Raw genomic sequence first — 26,392 nt, forward strand, 5'->3', positions numbered from 1 at the left:
TTGTACCAGTCAGTAAATAAACATTTTTAAAGTTCCTACTGCCAATCACTCTGTGCTATGTGCCAGGCATTGTGCTAAGTGTTTGGGATAGATGCAAAGAAAGGCAAGACAGTAACTGCTCTCAAGGAGCTCACAGTCTAATGGGAGAGACAACATGCAAACAACCATGTTCAACAGGATGCATCCAGGATAAATTGGAGATAATCAACAGAGGGAATGTGTTAGAATTAAGGGGGATTGGGAAAGACTTCTTACAAAAGGTGGGATTTTAAGTAGGACCTGAGGAAGCCAGGGAAGCCAGGAGGCAGAGATGAATAGGGAGAACATTGCAGGCATGAGGAATAGCCAGTTAAATCCCCAGAGCTGGGACAATAGTGTCTTTTTTTTTTTTTTTTTTTTTTTTTGAGGAACAGCAAGGCCAGTGTCACTGGATTGAAGAGTATATGGTGGGATTGTAAAATGTGAGAAGACTGGAAAGGTAGGGGGCAAGGGTATTTTATATTTGATCCTGGAGGTGATAGGGAGCCACTGGAGTTAGTTGAACAGGGGAATGATAGGATCAGAGACCTGTGTTTTAGGAAAATCTCTGAATTGGAGGGAAACTTGTGGTAACCTGCAAACCCAGGAGCAGACTATTGTAGTAGTCCTGGAATGAGGTGATGAGGGTTCTACAGCAGAGTGGTGGCAGTGTCAAAGGAGAAAATGGGCAAATATGAAAGGTAAATATGAAGGTAAAATTGACAGGTCTCGGCAACGATTAAACATATGGGGAGCTGAGAGATCATGAGGAGTCAAAGATAGCACTTAGGTTATAAGTCTGAGTAACAGGGAAAATGATGATAATATCCTCTAAAATAAAAGGGAAGTTAGGAAGACGGAGGATTTTGGGAAATAGATAATGAGTTCAGTTTTGAACATGCTGATTTTAAGATACCTTATGGGACCTCCAGCTTGAAATATCCAGTATTAAGTTGGATGATGTAAGTAAGTAAGGAGATGCAAGACTGGAGGTCAGCAGAGAGAGAGGTTAGGGCCAGACAAGCAGATTTGAGAATCATCAGCATAGAGAAGATAATTGAATCCATGGCAGCTGATGAGATCAGCAAGTGAAATGATATAGAGAGAGAAGAGAAGAGGGTCCAGGACAGAGCCCTGTGGGATACCCACATTTAGCAGGTGTGGCCTGGATGAAGATTTAGCAAAGGAGATTGAGCAGGAGCAGTCATATAGGTAGGAAGAGAACCAGGCTAGAGTGCAGTATCATGAAAACCTAGAGAGAAGGGAGTATCAAAGAGATGTCAGAGGCTGCAGAAAGAGGTCGAGAAGGATGAAGATTGAGAGAAGGCCATTAGGTTTGGCAATTAGGAGATTAATGATAATTCAATTAATGGTAACAATTTCAGTCGCATGATGAGATCAGAAGTCAGACTGTAGAGAGTTAAGAAGAAAATGAGAGGAAAGGAAAGGGAGGTACCTATTACCAGGAAAGTCAGAAGTCTCAGAGAAACAAGACTTTCCTAGTAAGCCTTGTATTGTCCTATTAGCAGCCACCTCTGGGGCCTAAGGTAAAAGTGATAGAAAGAGGTCTTGGAGTCATGGAATCACAGAATGTCAGTCTTTGGAAGGACCTCAAAGGCAACCTAGTTTAATGCATAGCTCTACAACACACCCCAAAAGTATTCGTCAAGTCTTTATTTCAATATCTCTGGGGAGGGGAAAGCCCACTGCTTGCCTCAGAAGCCCATCCTACCATTTGACACCTCTATTTTAAAGGAAAATGTCCCCTCTCATCAAACCCAAATTTGCCTTTTTTGTAATTTTCTCCCATTGTTCCTAGTTCCCCTCTCTGGAACTATGCAGAAAAAGGTCTACTATGCCTGCTCTGATGACCCTTCAAATATTTGTTCATAGCTACCCTACCCCTCCTAAGTCTTCTTTTTTCTAGGTTTTAACCAGTTCCTTCACCTATTCATCATTATGGCATGCTCTCAAGGTCCATTCACTATCCTATCTGCCCTCCTCTGGATTCTCTCTAGTTTATCAAAAAATTTCCTAAAATGTAGCACTTAGAACTGAACTTACCATACTCCAGATGTGGTCTGAGTGAATTGAGTCTAGGGTGTACAATAAGCTCTGATACTAGCGGTATGATATGGCCAGGTCACTTACATTCAGTCTCTCCATTCGTATAATAGAGGATAATAATGCTCACATTCATGTTTCATTAGGTTGTTGTGAAGAAAGTACTCAGCAAACTACAAAGTGCTAAATTTTTATTTTTTTTTTATTACACCACTCTGCTTTCATAAGTGGAGGTGGTATGGGGTTCCCTCAGCAGTTCAGGTGATATAATCACAGAATGAAGCTATTCAAGATAAGATTTTAATGTGTAAAAGATATGTATCTATACCAGGTGAACCCTTTACGAGGTATGCATTTCTTCGGTTGGATGAAGAAGGGAATAGCACTATTGGCTGAGCAAACAATGTAGCCATGCCTCTTGGGGATTTAAATAGCTGGATAAATTTCAGTAATTCAGTTGCTGGAAGCAACTGAGTCAACGCTACAGAGCCTTTGTGAAGGAAGACCCTGTAGTAGGGAAGAAGGGTCTTTTTCTCTTCCATTAACCACAGACCTGTTAGAACAATGGGAGAAAACACATCCAGCCTGTATCAGAGACACACAGAGATGTGAGAGACAGATATGGGATTTGGGGAGACCCAACGGAAGAAAGAGGGCTTCCCTTATGGCAGAAAGGAATGGTAGCTGTGGACTCCTCCAGAAAGAAGCAGACCCTGGGAGCCCAGTTGAATGGCCCACCCAACAGAGACACTACCCAGGGAGCTGCATTAGGACACTACAAAGCAAGAAAGGACTTTAGGTCATGTGGTACTAGGAGCTGTGAGTTCCATATCCTTTGCCACACATGTTTCATCCTGTGTTAATGAAGGTATTCTGAAGTTTGAACCTGCGCTTCCCATGGATGCTGTATTTGTGAGAGAGTATACATACTAGACTTATTTGGGGAATATTTTGTAGCAACTGCTCTTAGTAAATGCCTTTGCTAAGAGCTATTTAAGTCTGCTAACAGGTTGTATGTCCCAGTACTAATGGGACACTTGCTAGCTGTGTGACCCAGGGTAACAGTACTAATGGGACACTTGCTAGCTGTGTGACCCAGGGTAAGTCACTTAACCCCAATTGCCTAAAAAAATAAAATAAAATAAAATGGGGCTTTCTTGGAGACTGTCTCCAGACTGTCTCAGGCTCATAGGTACCTATCCCCTTAACACTCAATTAAGAAACCTTTTATTATCAAGCCCCTCACCTTTTTGCTCCCCGCTCATTATCCCCACCGTTCTATGAGGCTTGAAGGAAACAAAAGTTTCACTTCCCCACAGATTGTGGACCTCTGCTCTGAAGAAAAATACTTTTTATCTCCTGTAAAAGAGAATTGTTTTCTCATGTCATCAGCAAAATGTCAGTACTGTAATTAAAAAGTGATCTCTTCATAGATTTTATCTCAGAAGTCTGTGGATGATGCCCCTCTCTCCTTCTCTCTTCACTCCCTCTCTCTGACTCCAACCATTTCTCACTCTTATCAAACTCCTCTTTTCTAGGCTGATTCTCCCTAGCCCCTTTGAAATAGATAATGAGGTTCTATGCCTAATTCTTGCCTGTGTAGTAGCAGCTAATCTCACTCTAATGACAAAAGTATGAGATCATTAGAAAATAATGACAAAATTAATTTAGAAACATTTTTCCTGAAACATTTTTGTGAACTATACTATTGGAAATTCTTATTAAAACACTTTATTTTGACCAAGCACAATTTATCATGACAAGGGGGAGAATAAATGACTTTATGGAACAAAAATTTTCTTAGTGGGGTAAAAAAATCATAGAGACAGAGTCAGGGGGCACAGCCATTTTTATGCAAAGGGGGAGAACAAACTTCACAACAACCCTGTGAGGTAGGATCATTTTACAGTTGAGGAAACTGAGGCAGGCAGCAGTTAAGTTGTTTGCCCATGGTCACAGAGTTTAGTAAGGTCGAATTTGAATTCAGAGTCTTCCTGACCCCAGGCCCAGGGCTCTTATCTATTGCCACCTAGCTGCAGATACTTAAGTCAGTGAGTATGTATATGCTAGGCCCTGTGCTAAGTGTACAGGATTTGTATGTCCAGTGAAAGGACTTTGTGCTCATCCTTATGTCTATTTAATTTGCTTGAGTCTTAAAGAAAGTAGGTGGTGGCAATATGAAAGTGTTTTTCATTATTTTAGAATTCTGAACTTTTAAGTTTTAGATATTTAAGAAGGTCCCTTAGTCTCTAGGTATGATGTATAGCTCTGGGCTGAGTCATCTTGCAATTCAACAGATACTTGAGAAAACACGTTGTATAGCAGATAGAATGTAGAATTTAGAGTTAGGATAATAAGCCCTGCCTCTGAGCTAATCACTTAACTGGATCAAATAAGAATAGATTTTTATTATGTGTGTGTGTGTGTGTGTGTGTGTGTATGTATTGTATGTATGTATGTATGTATATATATACACACACATATACACATATATTATATGTACATGTATGTATAAAGATATAGATATAAGCTATTCTTATTTGATTCAAACTTTAGAGTACCATTTAAGCGTCAGTTATTATTACACTACAATGCAAGAGTCTCTAGATGGTCAGATGACACTGAAGTCATACCTGGTTGATTGTAGCCTTTCTCACTTGAATTTTTAAAATGGGGCTTTCGGGGCAGCTAGCTGGCATGGTGGATAGAGCACTGGCCCTGAAGTCAGGAGGATCTGAGTTCACACCCAACCTCAGACCAAACACTTGACACTTGCTAGCTGTGTGACCCAGGGTAAGTCACTTAACCCCAATTGCCTAAAAAAATAAAATAAAAATAAAATGGGGCTTTCTTGGAGACTGTCTCCAGACTGTCTCAGGCTCATAGGTACCTATCCCCTTAACACTCAATTAAGAAACCTTTTATTATCAAGCCCCTCACCTTTTTGCTCCCCGCTCATCATCCCCACCGTTCTATGAGGCTTGAAGGAAACAAAAGTTTCACTTCCCCACAGATTGGGGACCTCTGCTCTGAAGCAATAACTGTTACACTAGGAAGCTGGGTGACAAAGGCACTGAGGTGCAGATATCAGGAGAGAAGGCTCAATCTCAGCATGCTTTGCTTCAGTGCAAAGTAGACTATTAAAATGGATTACCTGTCCCTTTGCATTTATTTGAGATCTCTCAGTGTTGACTAAATAGCCTCTAAACTGAATCCAAAAGGGAAGATGTGTCTCTGACTCCCTCTACAGGTCTGGACTTAATGGGGACTGCCTAACTTTGCTAGGTCAGTCAGTTACAAGAATGGGACTTATCCACTTGCCTAACTCTTCTAATTCTAAATTAAACAATGGTTGATTTGTAATGAAGGATAAGAAAAACCATTAAATCACTTATTCTCTCCTCATCACAATAAATCGTACTCAGTTTAAAAAAAATGTTTCTAAAGAATTCCCAGGTCACAGAGCAAGAAGATATTGATAAAATAATTTTGTCATCAATTTTCTATTGATAAGTATAAATGCTAGTCCATGGAAAGAATAGCAATTTCAAATTCATTCACTTGTAATCTTAGCATTTACATGAACACATACTTTTGAATTTAGGATGAATGATGTCTAAATTTTTGAAGATTCATTTCCAAGTTAATTTAAGCAGTTAACTCTTATTTTGAATGTGTAGGAATGGGGTGACCCGACATTTTGCTGATGACATGAGAAAACAATTCTCTTTTACAGGAGATAAAAAGTATTTTGTTTGGGGGAATTTTTATTTCTAGACATTTTAATATTGACACAGCATTTAGTATACCTTGATATTCTTCACAATTCTTCTCTGAGATCAGTAAGTATTACTCCATTTTAACCTCAGTGATGCAGAAACATGGAGAAGTTAAAGCAATTTATTTGATGTTATAAATACAAAAGATAAAGCAGGATTAAAACACATTCCCTTTTGTTTTCTAGACCTTGCATAGTCTACTGAAATCTTTTTCATTATGAAATGTATCAACAAACAAAGTCTACAAAAGTTCAACATGACCACTTTGGGGGGGGGGGGGGGGAGCTCCAACAAGGCTCTTTTTTTAAAAAGTTTTAAAAGTGTGTTCTTTTGAGAAACCTATGGAGCTAACATGTTTGATATTGGAGTCACATTTCTGTCATGACTTGATCTTCTCAATTCCTTCCAAGATACTGTCCTGTGTTGACTCAGAAATCTGACAAATACTTAGAGACTTAAGGCTTCTAGTAGCGAATATAATAATATTATTGCAATTAGATGAATAATACTCATTTTTAGGGTTCTCATTTTCAGCCTGTGCTCATTGAAACATGTTGAAAGGCCTTACTGAGACATAATTGTACAAAGGATGCTTTCCCCCCTCCAGTGTTAGTATAAAGACAGTATACTCACTCTTGTAAAACAGCAGTTGTGAAGTAGATTCTTTTTGAGTTTAGGGTGGAATAGGGACAAAAAAGGGAAGAAATTTAACCTTAAAATCAATGAGATCTAAGCTTCTTGCTATTCAGATGGCCTTTACATTTTTTCTTAAAGGGCTTAACCAGGTATCCATATTTTTCCAAGGATTAGTTAATTCATTTCATTCATCAAGAGAAGAGGATGATATATATTTTTTCACCTCTAATTTTTTGTAATAATCTTACAAAATTCTGTTAAGAACATAGTCATTTTTATGGTCAGAGATATTAGGACAGATCATATTTTTTGCTAATATAGTGTTCTCTCTATCCTGAGTTATCATGTATTTTTTTCCCTTTCCAACAGATGTTTTAGAAAATTAAGTCATATGAACTATAATCTAATTCTGCTGCCTCTGAATATTATATGATTGGGAAGTCTCTAAAATCTTTATTGTGAAGATCATTTAAATAGGCATTAGTTACAATCAGGAAAGCACTCATTAAATGCATTAACTGATGCATTAAATGTTTGTTTTCAAGTACATGGGGAAATTTTCCATTTTAAACTATTGAGAAAATTTGCCCATAGTAAAAAAATTTTTAATTGAGCTAATCTTTTTATTTTCATTTCTGAAATGTTCCTGTTTTGACCTTAAATTAAAGAAATCAACTCAACAGAGATGTAACCCTAAATGTCTTTTTTTATAGACCTTTCAATGGCATAAGTAACAAATAGTTTATATTTGACTAAAATTTCAGCAAATATGTGTCATCCATCCAATCCATTTACCAGACTGAGTTAAAGGGGCAGTTCCTCTTGATGGCAAAACAGTGATTTCTGGAATAGGAAGCAGGAGTTGCCTAATAATGAATACAAATAAGAGTTGTGGCAATGGAAAACAGTAACCATTGAATTGAGGGTAGGCACTGTGTTTGTGATTTCATTGATATAGGGAACTCCTAGGTGAGAAAACTGCATGCATTGACAAGGTTAACCAACTTCTACACTTTAGAGCTTAGAGAGTTTCCAAGGGCCCTGAGAGGCTGTGACTTGCCCAAGGTCACATGGAGCCAATATGTGTCAGAGGCAACGTTTGAATCCAAGTTTGCAGGCCTGCTTTCTATTCACTATATCCTACTCCTCCCTCTCCTCAACTGAAAATGGATTGAAGCATTTAATCTCTTTGGGATTAATGACTTCACTACTACCCCAAAGTTCTGCATGGATTCTCAATTATAGCAAATAACTAAACCCTTAGATTCTGCAATCATAACCTTTGAAGCAATAGTTCTGCCTTCATATTAGAAGTCCTACTTCTGCTGGTAAAGTGAAGTTCCTTTTTCTCTGGGGTCTTCCATTTACTGGTCCTTACTTTAGCTTAGGGATATACCAAGCATCAGAGTTAAGTGAAACCTTAGTGACGCAAACTCCACCTCGTGAGTTCAATTAAAGTCATACAGGCAAGGAGAAGGTAGGTAGATCACTGGAGCCCAGAGACATTTTCCCTTCAACTGTCTCTGCATAGGTGGCACTGGGTCTCAACCAGGAAGGATCCAGTATTGGGAATCAGGCTAAGCTCAAGGTTAACAGGTATCATAGGGCTAGGAAAATAAGAGATCAAATCAAAGAGGTTGGCTATGATAAAAAGCAGGTACTTTAGGCATCCTAGGCAAAGCCAAGATTCCAGGAGGTCTGAGAGTCACCAGCTAAACAGAGCTGATAAAGAGTGGTGAACACTGATCCAAGAAAGGGAGGCTCTTTGTTCTCAGACCTTTTCTATGCTGCCTACTGGGGATGTCCTGGAGAGAAGAGGCTTACAGGTGAACTTTGTCCCCTGATTGATGCTGGATTACTTCACAGAAGTCCTCTGCTACCACAGCCAACTAGAAACAAAAATGCAGGATGGGGGAAGGGGAGCAGTGAGAATCTGCTAAGGACACAAAATAACAGCAATACAAGGTACCAAATACTGACTCAACATAGTCCCTTCCATCTCAATGGTCATTAAAAGGGAATCCCCAATGATGAGCTTTCTGAGGTCTAAGAGGTTACCAAGAGGAATGGGGGGCCCCATCGAGATCTAAGGTGACCTATGTTCTCTCTATGTGATCGGTACGTACACAGGGAATTTTAATACGACACTTTCAAAAATAACTATTGATTACTCTTACCATCCATGAGGAGTTAATAAAGAACAGTGCAATAAGTTGATACCTTACTCTGGTTCCCATAACACTGATCTCTGTCTCTTTTCAATGAACTCTGGGGACAATAGGATGGCTGCAATGATGGAGACTATAAAAAAAAAGAAAAACAGGGCTTCTATTTTCTGTTATCACCTCAATACTCTTTATACTATCATATACACGCAACACAGCACGTGCAGATGGAATGCCTGGGCATCAAGATGATGCAGTGGATATAATGCTATGCCTAGAGTCAGGAAGGTGGTGTTGTTCAGTTGTGTCTGATTCTTTGTGACCCTGAGATCATAGCATGCCGTTGCTGTCCGTGGAGTTTTCTTGGCAAACATACTGGAGTGGTTTGCCATTTCCTTCTCCAGTGAATTAAAGCAAAAAGAGGTTAAGTGACCTGTCCAGGGTTACACAGCTTGTTAAGTCTCTAAGGACAGATTTGAACTCAGGTCTTCCTGACTCCAGGATCAGCGCACTGAGCCACCTAGCTGCCTATGGTCAGGAAGATCTGTGTTCAAATGTGGCTTCAGACAGTTGTTTGTGACTTAACTGCTGTTTGCCTCAGTTTCCTCATCTATAAAATGAGGATAGTAATAGCACCTACCTCCCAAAGTCATGAAGATAAAATGAGATATTTGAAAAGCACTTAGCATAGTGCCTGTCACATAGTAAGGTGCTATACATAGCAGCTATAATAATAATAATAATATATTATTATTATTATTATTGACTGTTTCCAGTTTTATATGCCCATGTCCCAAAATGAATATTTCCAATGCCCATCCAACCCATGAGCCCTCACAGTACAGGTTTCAAACACACAGCCAACCCATCAGTCACATGCAACTTACAACCCTCCTGAGTGCGGCCTGAATCAGATAAAATTTAATCGGGAAATATTTAACAAAATAAAAAGTTCACTAAAACACAGATAATACCTTTTAAAACTAAATCAATACATGGCCCAGAGGGATCCTTATGTATGGTTTAGTGGCCCCAACTTCTACTTGAGTTTGACACCACACTGCTCTATCTATAGGGATCTCAGATATTTTTCCTTAGTTATCCATAGTCGCTGAGACCAAGGCCAGTTGCCAGCTTGAAAATATTTAAGAATGCCTCAGTGTCCATTACGGGCTTCTTTTTCACTTGTCTGCGACTGCTTTGCTGTCACCTCCTGCCGTTGCCCAGTGTATAAGATTCTCGGCCATGTTGCTTGTGAGGCATGCAGCAATAAAGAATTGTACTTGTTTAGAAAATTTCACAATATGGTTTTTTCTAGGAAGTTTTTTTTTTTCTTGAAGTTCTTGATATAATTTTCTTCAGCGCCTTTGACCACTTAGAAACCACTATGGTATTTCTATCTTCCAGCAATTTTGGCTCTCTTGTTTAACCAATACCTTTCAGATGTGTGCATTTAATTCTAAGTCATTTCTTGCATGAACAAATTGTTTAAATGCAATTGTGAGAAACCTTTTTATGGTAAATGTTATTAAATTGAAAAGCAAGGGTATAATAAAATAGCAATTTAAGTGTAATTTACTAACAACTGGAGCCCTTAAACACTCACTTACCATTGTGCTGTAATATTGCCAGACTTTGTTTTTAAATACACTCTCTAGTCACTCCAAGAATCCTTGGGGCAGTTTTTTAAATCCTCATAGTCTTTAATTATAGTTCTTCTTACTGCTTCTTTGTTGCTGTCTGTTTTATAAATTGCATTGGTAAAACCCCCAGCTGACACAGCTGGGCACTTTACTTGCTGAATTTGACAGTGTTAAGAGACTGAGAATTGTGTAATTTCTGTGCTGCTATGGAGGTGGGTTAGCAGTCACCTGCTCTTCTATTCTGGGGCTTGCTTTCTGTTTCCAAAATCATGACCTGGGTGAATGTTGTTCAAAAGTGCTTCACAGAAATAGTGTGTGGATTATGAGGACTGTGAGGTCTTTCATGAGTGGAATTTGGCGTGAGTCAACGTGAGAAGGTAGGAAGAACAGTTGGGCTTTGGAGCCGGAGGACCTAGGTTTGAATCCTGGTGTTCCACTCCTAATTATAAGGCAATTCACTTTATCTCACTGGGCCTGTGAAGTATTAAATAGTTGGACTATATATATAGTGGCTAAGATCCTTTCTAAATTCAGTGTACATAGCCCAGAGTCTCTTTACTTCCCTGTTAGATGGTTCTTCTGTTTGATCAAATCATTTCTCCACCTGGCTAGTGGGTTCAAGTAACTCAGTCTCTCTGTGTGTCTGTCTCAGTTTCTTTCTCTGTCTCTCTCCATCTCTCTCTCTCCACCCATAATAGATAGGTAGATAGATAGATGTATACATACATATGCACAAGTATATACTTACTAGCTGTGTGACCCTGGGCAAGTTCCTTAACCTAGGTTTGCCTTAATCCACTGGAGAAGGAAATGGCAAACCACTCCAGTGTGTTTGTCAAGAAAACTCCATTGACAGTATTGGTATGCTCTGGTCCATGGGGTCCCAAAGAGTTGGACATGACTGAATGACTGAACAGCAACTAGTGCTGGGTCCCAATTAGTACAGAATTTTAGCATCCACTATACTGTGTTTTGTACAGTGTCAGGTATGCTATTGACACTGGACATTTTCCATGGATACTTTCTACTCTCTAGGTTTTCCTGATATTTCTCTCTTCCTACTTATCAGATTGTTTCTTTGAAGAGGTCTAGGGGTTTTGGGGTGCTCAAACGGACCCCAAGATCATGGCACCAAGCCCTGCCTGAAAGAATTCAACTCAAATCTTCTTCCAGCCAGAGAAAAAGTTTATTAGAGATAAAACATACAGGCCAGACTCCCAAGGAACCCGAAGATTAGTAACTCCCGTAGGGACGAGCGGGCATGAGAGCATCTCAACCTTTTGGGTATGAGAAATCTCAGCGTCTGAATGGGGGCCAAGGTAGATCTTTTATACACTAAAGTAACTTTGGGTGGCCAGAGGAAGTGGGGGGGCGTGGTTGGGAAAAGGGTCTAGGTGAGAATTCCCATTGGAAGGTCTGAGAGATTGAACAGACAACAGAGTAGATAATGAAGGGAACTGAAAGGTAGAAGTTTGAAAGGATCAGAAGGTGGGGCTAGGGCTTTCAAAAGGGAGATAAGGGGAGTTAGACCAGAGTAAAAAAAGGTTAAGGGTTTTCTGGAGTCTGTAAACAAATGGGAGCCAAATTCCTTTTGACAAAAAGGGGCAAAGGTGCATCTGAATAAGATCAAAAGGCAAGACTAAAGCTTTCAAAGAGATAAGGGGAGTCTATAAGGAATCTAAAAGTTTAAGGGGTTTCTGGGGTCTGTAAACAAATGGGAGCCAAATTCTTTTTGGAGAAAGGGGCAAAGGTCTCTGCTTCTGAAACTGAATGAGGGGTGCATAACCCCATCATCTTCTCAGTATCCTTTGCTGAATTTTTTTTATTCAGGCCACACTCACTAACCTTGGGTATTACCCTAGAGACTATCCTTGGTGCCCTCTCTCCCTCTACACTCTCTAGATCACTTAGTGATCTTATCAACACTCAGATGGATTCAATTATTATCTCTATCTAGTTGATTCTGAGATCTATTTATCTAGCCCCAACTTTTCTCCCTAGCTCCAGGCTTGAATCTCAAACTAGATGTACTATAAACTTCTCAAACTCTCATTATCTCTCCCCTCAATGTCTCCCCTCTTTTGAATTTCCCTATTATTGTGGAAGGCACCACCATTCTCCCAGGATTATATAGGCTTGCAATCTTGGGCACCTTAATACCTCACTCTGCCATTCCCCTCCCCCATATCCAATCTATTATTGAGTCTTGTCAATTCTACCTTTATGGCATCTCTCACGTACGCCTCCTTTTCTCCATTCATGCAACTGCCACCCCACTGCAGAACCTAATTACCTCACTTCTGGACTAATGCAATAGCCTGCTAGTTGGTTTCCCTGCCTCAAGCCTCTCCTCATTCCAGTCTATCCTCCTGTCACCTGTCAAGGTGATCTTGGATCTGACCATTCTACCCTCCCCACTCAATAAATAAACTTTATTGGCTTTCTATTACTTCCAGACTCAAATATAAAATTCTCTGGTACTTAGTCATGCTTGGCACAGTACATTCATTGCATGTAGTAAGTGCTTAATTATGATGAAATGGTTCACAAGCATAGTGACAGTGAAAATTGTCATTTCTTATGTTGGAGGCTCAGTTATCATGATTTTCTCAATTTAAGATCCTCAGGATACCAATGGGCTTTCTCAAGTTTTCCTTTTGTTTTAGAAATTATAATGGTAGAAATAATTTAAGTTATCTCCCTTTCACAGAGCTTGAGGTAGAGAAGGATGAGGGAAAAAAAAATCCTGGAATAAGCCTGAGTGAAGTCCTTGCCAAACTTTGGGATCACAGGATCTTAAGATCATAGGTTATAGGATCATAGACTTAATTAACATTATAGCTAGATAGCTAGATATAATGTAGGAAGGTGGATGAGAGGGGAAAAAAAGTGGAAGGGATGATTGAGTGGTTTGCATCCATCTAGAAAGAGGGTAGCATTAAAGGTATTCCCTTCCACATTCTAGAATTCTCCCATGAAAAAGAGACCAGTACCCATCCCTCAGTTGTGGAAATGGGGGGACCAGGCCATGTGACTTGATGTTTTCCATATCATCTTTGTTTTACTTATTCCTCTTCTGATTCTCAGTTTGATTCTTGCATAGAGGGTGTTTATGTAGGAATTGCATGTATTTGGTATGTAGCATCTGTTGCTCTTGTTTATTTTTAGCTCATAATTAAATACAAACAAGCACAACATAATACAGGACATTTGTAGACTTGACTATAAGATGACTTTAAAATTCATCTTGAACTTTCAAAGGATGATCATTTTGCAGGAAAAATGACATAGAAATTAAAGTTATTTGTAGAAATCATTCTCTTTTATTAACCACAATTTTCAGTGTTTTAATTTTACATTTGGGAGAGGAGAAAGACTGAACCTGGTAGGGAGTTGGTTTTTATTCAGACTTTTTTTTTCTCCTTCCCTAGTTTCAAGAATACCTCTTCAAACTGTTGTGGGAAATTAGTGAAAAAAGATTATTGAGTGGGTTTTTTTTTAATTTGTAAAAAAAATAAATAAATAAAAACCTTTTCATGGTGAATGTTATTAGACAGAAAAGCAAGGGTATAATAAAATGTCAAAATAAAAAGTTATCACACAACATATTCTTTATTTAAAATGGTAAAAACTGTATGTTCTAGAAATCAGATAATTGTGAAAGACATTTTCATTTTTATGTTAAAAGTGGTCTACTTTTTGCTACCAAATAGAAAATTGCACTCCAGTGAAAATAGCTTCAGATAATTTTGTGTCAAGAAGCTGAAAAGTAAAACTAGGTAAAATTAAAATCACTCAGCTAGAATTCTAGAGACCCAGAAATCTCATATATAATCCATTCCTCTGCCTTTTTCCAACAAATAAAAGTTTAAACCAGAGGTTTTTATCCTGAGGGCTATGCATTTCAATATAATCGGTTTCTTTTATAATCCTATGTATTTTATGAATTTAAAAACATTATATTCTGAGAAAGGAGTCCGTGCTGCCAAAGGGATGTCATGACACAACCATCCCCTGGTCTAGACCATCCAGTCACAATCACTATTGACTTTCTCTTTAAAGACCTGCAGGGATGAAGGTTCTATTACCTTCCTTGGAATCTCAACCCAATGGTTTATAATCCTGAGAGTCTGGATCTTTCCTATGTCCAATGGAGAGAAATTTTATCAAGTACTTCGCAAAAGTAAAGTGCTCTATAAATGCATCACCTCAAATATTTTCTTGTCTTTAGTATCCTCAGAGCAACATTGCTCAGCAACCTTCTTCCTGAATTTAAAAACATCTGTCTTTTAGCTTTTTCATTATTGTGAAAGGGCCTATTTTTCCCCCATATCTTGTTGGTTTTCTTTACAGTTGCTAACTCATTCAGCTTGTGATCAGCTATGACCTATCATGACCCTTACGTCCCTTTTAAAGTAAATAAATATCTATGCCTACCCTCTTAAAATGGGCTTCTCCAGTCTTTCAGAATTACCCTCCTTGTCTTGTGAATCACAGTTTCCTGAAATGTGGGGCTGATGTAGTGCCACTGAATCTTTGCCAAAAGTCACTGAGTGTTTTTGGAAGGCAAGTTTTTACCCAATGCTTCCGTGGAAAGGCAGCCACCTACTTTTAAATGTTTTTTAACATTTATTATTTAAAGTTGTCTTTTGCTTTTTTTGTGTCACAGTCATTTTTTTTTCCTCCACATTGAATCAGGCCTTGCCTGTCAATCAACAAACTTTTTTTAAGCACCTACTACGTGCCAGGCACTATGCTAAGTGCCAAAGACACAAATAAAGGCAAAAAATAGTACTTGCTCTCAAAGAGTTCACAATCTAATGGGGGAGACAACATACAAACAAGATATATGTCTGTATCTGTACACATACTTACATATATGATCAACTTGAGGGGAAATAGTAGAAGCAAGACACTAAGATCAAGTAGTAAGGAAGAAAGACTGTTAAATTTACTGAGCTGACAGCCTATATAAGAGTCTTTCTATAGTGTTCCACCCCTCTGCTGAGAGGCACTTCCTTTAAGGAAAAAAATATAATTTAGGATAGAAGGCAATAGCTTACTTAGGATCTGTGATCAAAAATGCATTTATGATCCTGACTTTGGGGCAGCTGCACCATCAATTTTGATCTTGAGTTAGTGGCTTAAGGTCCCTTCTTTAATTTAGTTATCCACAGGAATGGTATGGAGACTCATGATGATATGAGAGGTCAATTTTTTTTTATGACAATCATTTCTAGCTGTGAAACACAAACCAGACAAAAGCAAAGCTCTTTTGCCAGTATTGGTATACATTGGTTTTACATCATCTTCATTTCTGAATGTATCTCTTCCTTCTCTTTTATTCTATGAAACTATCATTTTTAACAAAGAATGTTTTTAAAAAGAGAAAATGCAGCTCAGCTAAACAAAAGCACTCACCTTCCCCATACATGGATGTACCATCACCATTTCCAACTCAATCTGTCTTTGCAAGGGTTTATATCACATTTCCTTTGTTTCATAGACAGAAATTTGGGGTAGCAATGGGAATTATGGGGTGCAGTAAACTTACTGTCTGGCCTCCAATGCCCTTGTATGTAAACACTCTGTTATACAGTAACTTTGTTGTGCACACTACCTGGCTCTCCTAGTCTCCACTGCCATTCATAAATCTTCCTACCTTAATGCATATCTAGTCTTCCTTTCAAAAGAAAATGAGGCTGGAAAATTTTGTTAGATTATCTCAAAGTACTGGCATTCTTTTTGGAGATGTGGATTATGGGAGTGGGGAGTTGGGGGTCACATAGCTTCATGGATGGTATGGTGTTTTCTCAATGTTTTGATTTTCACTGTTAGTCACCACAGTCAAGCTGATAGCCCAAGACTAGGAATCCAAACCAAGGCAATGTAGTGTATTTATTTGGGGGAAATAGGTGAGTTCTGTAGACTGAGAATCTAAATCAAAGGAATTATCTCTTCAACTTTGTGTTGACAGTATTGATATACTTCGGGGGAGGCATATTTGCTCATGAGCCCGTGTTTTCTGTTCCAGGAATCATTAACCAATGGCAGCAGGAATCCAAGGATAAAGTGATTTCCCTTTTATTAACTCACCTGCCTTTGCTGAAGCCAGGAAACATTGAAGCAAAAGTAGAGTACATGAAACTGTTGCCTAAAATCCTGGCTCACTCCATCGAACACAACCAGCACATAGAAGAAAGCAGGCAGCTGCTGTCTTATGCTTTGATCCACCCGGCCACTTCACTAGAAGATCGGAGTGCTTTAGCCATGTGGTTGAATCACTTAGAGGACCGCACATCAGGGAGTTTCAGCAGTCAGAACAGAGGTCGGTCTGATTCTGTGGATTATGGGCAGACGCACTATTACCACCAAAGACAAAACTCTGATGACAAGCTCAATGGATGGCAGAACTCTCGGGATTCTGGGATATGTATCAGTGCCTCCAATTGGCAGGACAAAAACCTGGGCTGTGAGAACGGCCACCTGCCCCTGTACTCTTCATCTTCAGTCCCCACCACAATCAATACTATTGGGACTAGCAGCAGCAGCACAAGTGAGTAGGACCCTTAATTTTGTTTTCATAGTTCTCATGATCTGGTTTGGGCAGTTTGCTGTGGCATGTTCCCTTTGAAAATGTCTACTGGCCGCATTCTGTAACCTTAGGAAGAGAAGGGCTGATGGTTTTAAGTTGGTGGTAGAAAATGGCCCTGGGGACTTGCGTAATTCTTGCTTATTTTGACTATTCTGTAGTGTGAAGACACCAGGCTGCTAGAAATGATTAATGGATGAAAATTACTTTTAAAATGAAAAAAAAAAAAACCTTCCTGCTTCAAAGTGCCTTTCACCCTGGTGGTTTTGGACTTTCTTTGACACTGATTTCCCATGTTATTATCTCAACCTAACTTCTAACCTATGGATTAACCCAGCCAGACTCTTGGGCTCTTTGTACATTTCTTGTTTTATTTCACACCTGGATTGTTTCCTTCTCTGAATTTCCTGTCATTAATTTCCAGTTATTGGAGCTGTCTCCCTCCTGGCTGGGGAGGAGAGACAGGTTTGTTAACTCAGAATGCTTCTCTGTGCTGTGGCTTGGTTTGAATGCTGTGGAAATCCTCCTTGTTCTTAACCTATTTTATGAGTAGTGGGAGTTGGGAATTACAATGAAGAAGATACATATCACTTGGTGGGAGGAAGAGGGGAGGGTAAGTTGAGAGGAAGACAATAAATACTCTTCCACTCCATGAACCATACTAAGTATAGGAGCAAAGGAACATTCACCCTATTCTAGCCTAGGGCAGTAAATACCTAGCCCTAGCATTCCTTTCTTAGGGTGGGTGACTGCAGTGATAAGCATTGTATTCATCCCGATGGAGTTCAAATGTACAACCACAGTCACTCTCCATCCTTCCTCAAACAGCTGTCAATGCAGTCTAAGTTGCCAAGTGTTTGTGAATATACATAGCATTGAATGTGTGGAGAGAGCTTTTTAAAGGGAAAAGCTTTTTGTGGTAAGATGTAATGTGCCTGTTGACATACAAGAACCCACAATTAAAAGATAGGAAAGCATTAACAATTGTTATTGAATGCTTGTTGGCCTCTTAAAGGCTTGCTTGAACTAATATGTCTTCTAAAAATGCCTTTAAAAATCCACCAGCATATTAAATGGTAACTTTACTATATTAACTGACATAGTTATTTAGCAGAATAATCAAGGTTGTACTTCAGGTCCTATATTAATCTAACTAGAATCTGGGTCCTCTAGTAGGTTCTTTTATTATTTTTAATTACATAGTATTAAAATTAGGTTATTATAACTTAACTTTTTACTGAAGAGATTTTTATTGAATTCTCTCTTTCACAAACTTAATAATAATCTAGCCATACATTGTTTTCATGAGGCCCTGGCATAATATAATGTGGTAGGGTACATCCAAAGTGGGAGACAGAGTCCTCCTCATTAGAGCTTCCTATATTAAGCCATGGGATTTTGTGATTACTACAGAATTTATCAAGAGCTATGAAAGATTTGGGGCTCCATTCTACTCCCCTCTCCCAATAGCCACACCGAAACTAAAACTTTTCTTGCGTTACTACATCTCTAGTCCTCTTCAAGAACAAAAGATGAACAACCACATCTCTGTCTCTAATAAATAAAAACATCTGGGATTATTTGATAGGAGAAATTTAACCTTGGTGAACAGGGAATTTACAATTCAGTTAGGGTTATCAGATTTTAGTAGACTGGTGTTTTGCCAAGGCCACCCAAACACACTGATGGAATGAAATGATGAAACAATTTACATTATTTCCCAGCTGCTTTTGAGGCCTTGTATATTATTGGGCTGACATGTATTCAGTAGCCTTACAGGAGAATGGGATTAGGCCTCTTCAGAAGGTAAACAGACTAGGAGTAGAGCTTGTAATCTTATCCTTGGGCAACCACACACCCCAGAAAGCTTCCTATCATCACCTTCTCCAACGAGTTTCATTCATAGACATTGTGTCGACAGTAGTGACTCTGTAGTAATACCCAAGTTCTAATTTTGCTAAAACTAAATTCCCCAGAATATCTATGATGTTGTCTACTTGAGCCCTCTCTCCAGGGCTGCTATTTGCATCCTCTACACAACTTATATAAGTTGTCATGGTACAAAAAATCATTACCAGTTGGCCCACCTTCTAGTGATGAGTTTCTTAGAAAAAAAAAAAGCAGGTTGATCCTCCTAGGAAAGATGCAGAATCTATTGTTGGGCTTTTACTATAAGCCTTTTCAGCATGGTATTAGACATTTCAGAGCTCTGGGCACTACTCCCTTCAAGAACTCAGGACACAGCAGTAACTTGTACAAAGCAAACTGGGTTTTTATATGGGGCACTGTAATATGGGTGCTACAGACAGGGGTGAGACACATTTCCTCTGTAAAGGAGGCTTCCCCTTCTGGAAGGCATACTTATTGGCCTGCAACAAACCCATCTTTCAGTGCCTAGGCCACTCAGTTCTCTGGAAATATGCCTTACAATTACACCCATATTACCATTCCTAAGGTTCTGTTGCTATGGTGTGCCTCTCTCCAACCCCACAGGGCCAAGAATTGGATTCCGCAGGGATTGATTGAATGGCCCTTCTACTGGCATGACTGCCACTTATCCATCCCGGTGGCTGTCCTAAACTGTTTTAGCCACAGGTAAAAGAATTTGTGACCCGGAGAATCACCTCCATGTGAAGAAGTAACAATTGAATGTAGGTTTAGGCAAATAGCATTACTTTTATCTGCTAAAGTGTAGCTATCCATATCTTATTCATGATAACTGTAAATATTGCACAAATATATATAATCCAAGCAGGTAGACTTGGCTGAAGAGAACAGGATAAATGATCGTTAAAAATTTTAGTCGTTGTGACACTGACAGTTTAGAAAAATATTCTTTAGTAATTTTGTTATTTATTGTAAAATGCAGGTATTCTCAGGACAATGTGACACAGAAAGTGGCAATGTGTGTGTATGTATTTTCTCCGAAGACATTTTTCTGTTGGTCAAAACTGATTATAAGGTTGCTGTTTGTAAAGCTATCTTCTTCAGGGAGGGAGTAATATAATAATTTAGTTGATATTCACCATACAGTGCTTTTTTCCTGAAGGAGGAAAAAAAAACAACTAATTATATTAATGCCCCTCAAGTGATATTGAAGATTTACATTTTGGCCTTCATCTTTTTCCAAATGTAAAAGAATGTTGTCAGTACAGTACAAAAAGAAAAATGATTACAGGTAAAGAGCTTAGGGTCAAATGCTTGTCCCATTTTTTCAGTATTGGTTATACTACTGACACTGAGTTAAGAATCTTTCCCTTTCTCTATATTAATTCTTTCTACCAGTAGTTCATTTTTCTAGTTGTTATGCTCTGACACTGTTACTCTGCCATATTTCCTTTTACCTTGTGTTGCTCTCCATTCATCCATTCATTAGTTTATTCCATAGTTATTTACTGAGCACCTACAATATGGAGATACAAAGAAGTATAACACATGGTTTGCCTGCCCTCCAGGAACTTAAATCTAGTTCAGAGACAAGCTATGTACATATAAAAAGTTAAATAAAGGAATGACTTATATAATACAAGGCAGCAATACTACAAGATGCCAAAGGACACTGTAATGATTAAGTGCCAAATCAATAATAGAGAGTAAATGCTGTGAGATCAGAGGTGGGAGAGAGACCTGTGGGTTCAAGTGATTCATTGAAGATTGCTTGGTAAAGGTTGGATTTCAGCAGAGCTGATATTTAAGATTCACCTTGGCAGAGAGTATAGGAATGCTGATGGAAACGTGTATGGTGTGTCTAGGCAGCAATGTGTATATGGGCCTGAACAAAGCACAGATGTCATAAAGCTGAGGATAGTTAATACCTGCACACCCTGAATTAAACAGTTGTTGTGAGGTTCAAATGAGATAATGCATGTCTAGCACTTTGTAAACTACACATGTTATTTATTATTTTTCTAGGAGTGCTAAACTCTTGCTTGAAAGGCACTTGTCATCCTTCCTGAAGCACCGTAACATACAAAGAATGCAAATGTATTATGGTAGCTAGTTAACATTAAATAGCCTGCATTTATATAGAGTTTTAAGGTTTGCAAAGCTTTACAAATATTATCTCATCTGACCCTTCTAAATAAGGAAATTCTCTTCTGCACACTCCCCCTTCCCAAAACAAATCATGGACACTGGCCTTTCAAGGTTTGGGGCTCTGTTAAAAACTTTTAAAGTATCCCCAAAGGATGTCTCTGGAGAAGGCATACAAGAAGGTCAAAATATAAGACCCAAGCATTAATGGAACAGTAGAGGCAATAAGGATGGAAATAGATTGAAGCATGATTCAGAAAGACTTTGAATACCAAGCTAAGGAGTTTGGTATTATCCTATTGTTGGTAGTAGTAAAACACTGAATGTTTTTTAATTGAGAGCTGACATGATGGAAAGCTGTTTCTAAGGGATATTAGCAGGATGAACTGCAGCAGAGAGACTAGACTCAGGGGGGTCAGCTAGGAAACTGCATAATCCAGGCAAGAGGTGATGTGCCAGGATGGGAATGGACTCTTAGAGGGTGAGGCCTGAAAGAAACCTTAATCCAACCTCTTTCTGGTACAGATGAGAAACTTGAGGGTCACTGAGATCGAGTGTCTTGCCCAAGGTCATACAGCTAGTTAACAGAAAAACCAGATTAGAAACTAGATTTCAGAGTCCCTGGTCTAGCACTGCATTCTCTCCAGGAGAGGAACGGAAATTCAAAAAGAAATTCTTAAGAATGGACAAGACTTAATGAGTCAGTTCAACTATGTGCCTAAGACTTTTTGGTTTTGTTGTGGTTCAGTCATTTTTTCAGTCATGTCTGACTTTTGTGTCCCTATTTGGAGTTTTCTTGGCAAAGATAGTGGAGTGGTTTGTTATTTCCTTCTCCAGCTCATTTTACAGATGAAGAAACTGAGGCAAACAGGATTAAGTGACTTGTTCAAGGTCACATAGCTAGGAAGTGGCTGAGGCCAGATTTGAGCTCAGGAAGATGAGTGTTCCTGACTCCAATCCCAACACTATCCACTGCACCACCTAGCTGGACTGTTTTTTGGTCTCACAGTGGGGAAATGTGACATACCGAAATATCTAGAATAAAAAATTATGTATGATAAGTACACAAGAGGTTCAAATGAAGGTTTATGTGAATAATAATCAGATGTGGGGAATGACGGAAAGGGCTGAGTCAAAAATATTTCCCGGATCAAGAGATCATGAATGATCATTTCAAGTCTGGGTGATTAGGATGTCATTGACAGAGAAGAAAAGTGTTGAGAGAGAAAGCTGGCTGCAGGGGAAAGATGTGATGAATTTTGTTTTGTTAATTTGAAATTTTGAGGTGACTAAAGAGTAGTGAAATAAACTAAGTTAAGTAGTTGGAAGTAGGAAACTGCAACTGCTCAGAAAAGAAGCCAGGCATAAAAATCAGAACAATCATGTGAAAGAAGATGAAATTTGAATAGTTGATTTCTCTGAAAAAACAGGTTGTTGCCTTGCAATGAGCTCTAATCTGAGAATCAAACCCTTTTCTGATCATTCACAATTATTTGGAGGTATGAAGTGTTTGTTTTGTGCATGGAAGGTTTGAATTGTGTGAAATCTCAGACGATCTCTAATCTAGGCCTTTGTTTTTAACCTCCCTATCCCTCTGGGCAAGAAAAGAATGAGTTGAGACTTGAATTCTAGGCTAGATGAGTCAAGAATAGGATTGGAGCCTTTTGTGTGTTCTTGACACTAAAGTTTTTTCTGAACGAGAATTTTTATTTCTCAGTGACTGTAATGCTACTCGAAATCTTTCTTCTACTTCTCCTCCTCCTTCTTCTTCTCCTTCTCCTCCTTCTCTTTCTTCTTCTCTGAAGGAAATGTATCTTAATATGAGTACACTGGGTGCCAAAAAGGAGCCTTCTAAGGAGAAGTGGAATCCTAGACCCTATGCTGCCATTCATGGTTATCTACTATCAATCCCAAAGCAGAGTTTGATCTAAGAAAGACAAACTATTAGGTCGTGTGTCCAAATTTTTATTTCTCTCAAGTTGGCTTGACACGCATTGCATGGGAATTACAGTACAGAACTGAGTCCCCCTAAGGCGGCCAGTCCAGAACTTGCTCAATTTGGGATTTGGGGGTGCCCAGTTATATACCTTTTCAACAGGGGCTGATATCATCCTGCCATCATTCTGCCTCCTGACACAGAAAATACCTGTTCTATCAGATCACCCCCCTACCATACCAGACCACTTCCAGCCTTGGCTATCTAGGCAGAAGAATCTGTCTCTACCCAAGCAGATTCCAATGCAATCTCATTAACAGTAATGTCCTTCTGAAGAACTTTGGAGAAGGGAGCTGGTATGGCTGGGGGGAAAGTTCTAAGAATCATTTTTCACGCTACAAACCATTCCTTACTTGCAGCCCCCATCATTAGGGGTTTGGGTTTTTTTTGTTTGCTTGTTTGTTTGTTTTTGTTTTGTTTGTTTGTTTATTTCTTTATTTCTTGAAGTGTACAACAAAACACGTAAGGCTGGCAGTCAGGAGAAACAGAGCAGTCTGTTATTTTTGTGGCTGGAGGAGACTCTAAAAAGGGGTTTTTTTTTGTTTTTTTTTTTTTTGCTGCTTTGTTTTGCTTTTCAGATTAAAGTGATTTACCTAGAGGGTTATTTGGAAGACTGGCATTCATTTAAAAGGATCAGACGAAACAACCTAAACCAAACTGTCTTTTCCTTGCAAAGCAAAAAAATCAGAAGATCTGCTTCTTTTTTTTTCCTTTCTGTGATTCCTGTTGGCCAGTTTTCAGACTGATTTCAACAAATGTTTCAATTTTCATTCACTTTCATTCTCCCAAGACCATTTCCATAATTTCACTTACAAGAAAAACACGTGCCAGTGATCTAATAGATTGTAACAATAACGAGAGGGTGGGAATAGAGAGAGATTACAGTTGATTAAGAGACCTGGCTTCTCCTTTTGGCTCTGGTCTCTTACTTAATATGAGGATCTTGGGGTTGATAACATTTTAACAATAACAATAACAACAAACGTTTACATATAGTTTAATATGTCCCAGGCACTATACTAAGCACTTTACAATTGTCATTTAAACCTCCTAATAATCCTGCAAGGTAGATGCTGTTTTACAGATGAGGAAACTTGAAGCAAATGGAAGTTAAGTGACTGTAGTTTCTGAATCAGTAAATAAGGACCTGGCATAAATAAAATCTCTCTTTGATGGAATCATGCTATTTAGAACAGGAAGGAGTCAGACCTCTAAGGTCATCTAGTTCAACCTCTCACTTAACAGTTAGGGTTTTGAGTTCAAATCCAGTATTTTATTTGCTAGTGTATGTATAATACAGATTAATGTAGTTAGTAAAAGAATTTTTCTTTGAAATGTTTGTATATATGCATTAAACAATGCAATAAATAATAATACCGTGTAACAAAGTGTTATACTCTGTATTTACAAGGCATCTTAGAGTTTTCGTAATGTCTTTACAAATGTTATCTGCCTTGAAACCATTTTGAAAGATAGAATTCTGTTAATATTATTACTAAAGCATGAAAAAATTCAGATTTGACCAACACCCAAGTATAAAATGTATCTCAAGCTATTTCTAAAATGAAAAATGAACTACCAGAAAATTGTTCATTTTATTTTCAGCAAAGTCCACAGTTTTCATGACTTAAATTAGAATATCTGCAAGGAGATTGAAAGAACATTATTAGAATTGTGATCAGAGAAGACCTAGGTTCAAATCTCAGCTGTGTAGCTTTGAGTGTTCCATTGACCTTTATGTGCCTCAGTTTCTTCATATGTCAAATTGGAATAATACTTGTTGTGAGGATCAAATAAGATAATGTATGCCAAGCATTTTAAAAGATATAAAATACTATAGTGGGATTGCTGTTTGAGGATTGCTATATTATTATGTTGGGATCATTTAACAAAACTCATTATTAGCAACAAATGGTAGCTGAGAATCCAATATTAGGACCAAGCTACATTTGTGCTTTATATATGTGTCTAATCCAAACTGAATGTAGCTGATTTCACTGTAGGATGAGTGAGAAGGGATCCAGGTAATAGCCCTTATATGATCTCAGGTGGAAAATACCTAGGTACTAGAGCCATGTGACTTTTGACAGAATTTGAAGGCTTCAAGTCAACAAGTTATTTGAGTTTCCAAGTTGTTTTCCCTTCCATTAGGTAAGTTATTACTGCTTATTATCTTTTTTCTTCCTCATGTTGCCTTCACTGTTTATTTACACATGCCCACTTCCCTAAAAGCTATAATTGGGGCAAAACAACAGGCCAGATAATGGATATTCTAAGAGAAAAGGTCTGCTACCATGTGCATTAAAGAAACCAGAAGCAAGGGCCCTAGGAAGCAATCTAAATATCTCCTAGACATTTTTACATCTGAGCTAGCTCTCCTTTTGGATTAAAAGAGATGTACCACTTTTTGTGGCATCAGGGTTGTGTTGGTGTTGTTGTAGTGGTTATTGACTCTGTTGTTGTCTCTCTTCTGAAGGAAGATGCTATTCCCAGCAAGCCCTGGCTTCCCCAAATGGGAAAGGCTTTCAGTATCTGTTATCTGAGGACCAGCCTACTTAAGTTTGAAGAGGCTTACAGGGGAATGGATGCATCTAAGACTACATAGTATTACATATTAAATAGCTGTAATTTTTCAGTTATAATTTTTTTTGTTTTGTATGCAACACCTTGAAGTATCTATGTATCTACTGCTGCCAGTGGTGGCATCAGCTTCTCTATTTCCAAGCCTCAAAATAGCACTATAGCAAAAGCTCCCATTAAAGTCCTCTACATGAAGGAAGTCTTAATCTTGAGTCTAGAGATAGATTTCAGAGGCTCAATGAAATTAGGTGGGAAAAAAATTACATATCTATTTTCACTAACCTCTAACCAAAATTTAGCATTTCCTTCAATTATGAATTTGAAAACAATTATTCTGAGGAGGAGGGCAGCTAGGTGGCACAGTGAATAGAGCACTGGCCCTAGAGTCAGGAGGACCTGGGTTCAAATCCAGCCTCAGATACTTACTAGCTATATGACCCTGGACAATTCACTTAACACTGTTTACCTTAGTTCCTCATCTGTAAAATGAGCTGGAGAAGGAAATGGCAAACCACTGCACTATTTTTGCCAAGAAAACCCCAAATGGGTTCATGAAGAGTCAGACATTACTGAAATGGCTCAACAACAACAAATTCTGAGAAGGGGTCTATAAGATTCATCAGACTGTCCAAAGGAGAGTCCATGACACACAAAAAGTTAAAGAACTCTTGTTCTATATCATCAATTGCAGTTACTTCAAGACTCATAGAATGTCAAGGCCATAAGGGACTTTGTAGATTCCCTAGTCCACCCACCCTCCATTTTACCAATGAGAAAAGAAGCTCAGATATGTCAAATGATTTTCTTATCATCATAGACAATTAAGTAGCAGGGCTGGAACTTGAACCCAGGATGTCTGATTACAAGTTAATGAGCTATCTTCTTTC

At 38.6% G+C, this 26,392-nt stretch overlaps 1 protein-coding gene across 5 annotated transcripts in view; it reads left to right on the plus strand.

Annotated features, from left to right (window-relative positions):
• Window positions 1-26,392, plus strand: part of SAMD4A (sterile alpha motif domain containing 4A) — a 284,216-nt gene that overhangs the window by 130,295 nt on the left and 127,529 nt on the right. For all 5 annotated transcript variants that reach the window (XM_027849105.1, XM_027849109.1, XM_027849108.1 and 2 more), the window contains exon 3: window positions 16,340-16,861. In XM_027849105.1, coding sequence (XP_027704906.1) covers window positions 16,340-16,861 — 522 coding nt within the window. The remainder of the gene's footprint in view (window positions 1-16,339; window positions 16,862-26,392) is intronic.

Source organism: Vombatus ursinus, unplaced genomic scaffold, assembly GCF_900497805.2.
Source record: "Vombatus ursinus unplaced genomic scaffold, bare-nosed wombat genome assembly UNPS02007284.1, whole genome shotgun sequence".
Classification (NCBI taxonomy): Eukaryota; Metazoa; Chordata; class Mammalia; order Diprotodontia; family Vombatidae; genus Vombatus; species Vombatus ursinus.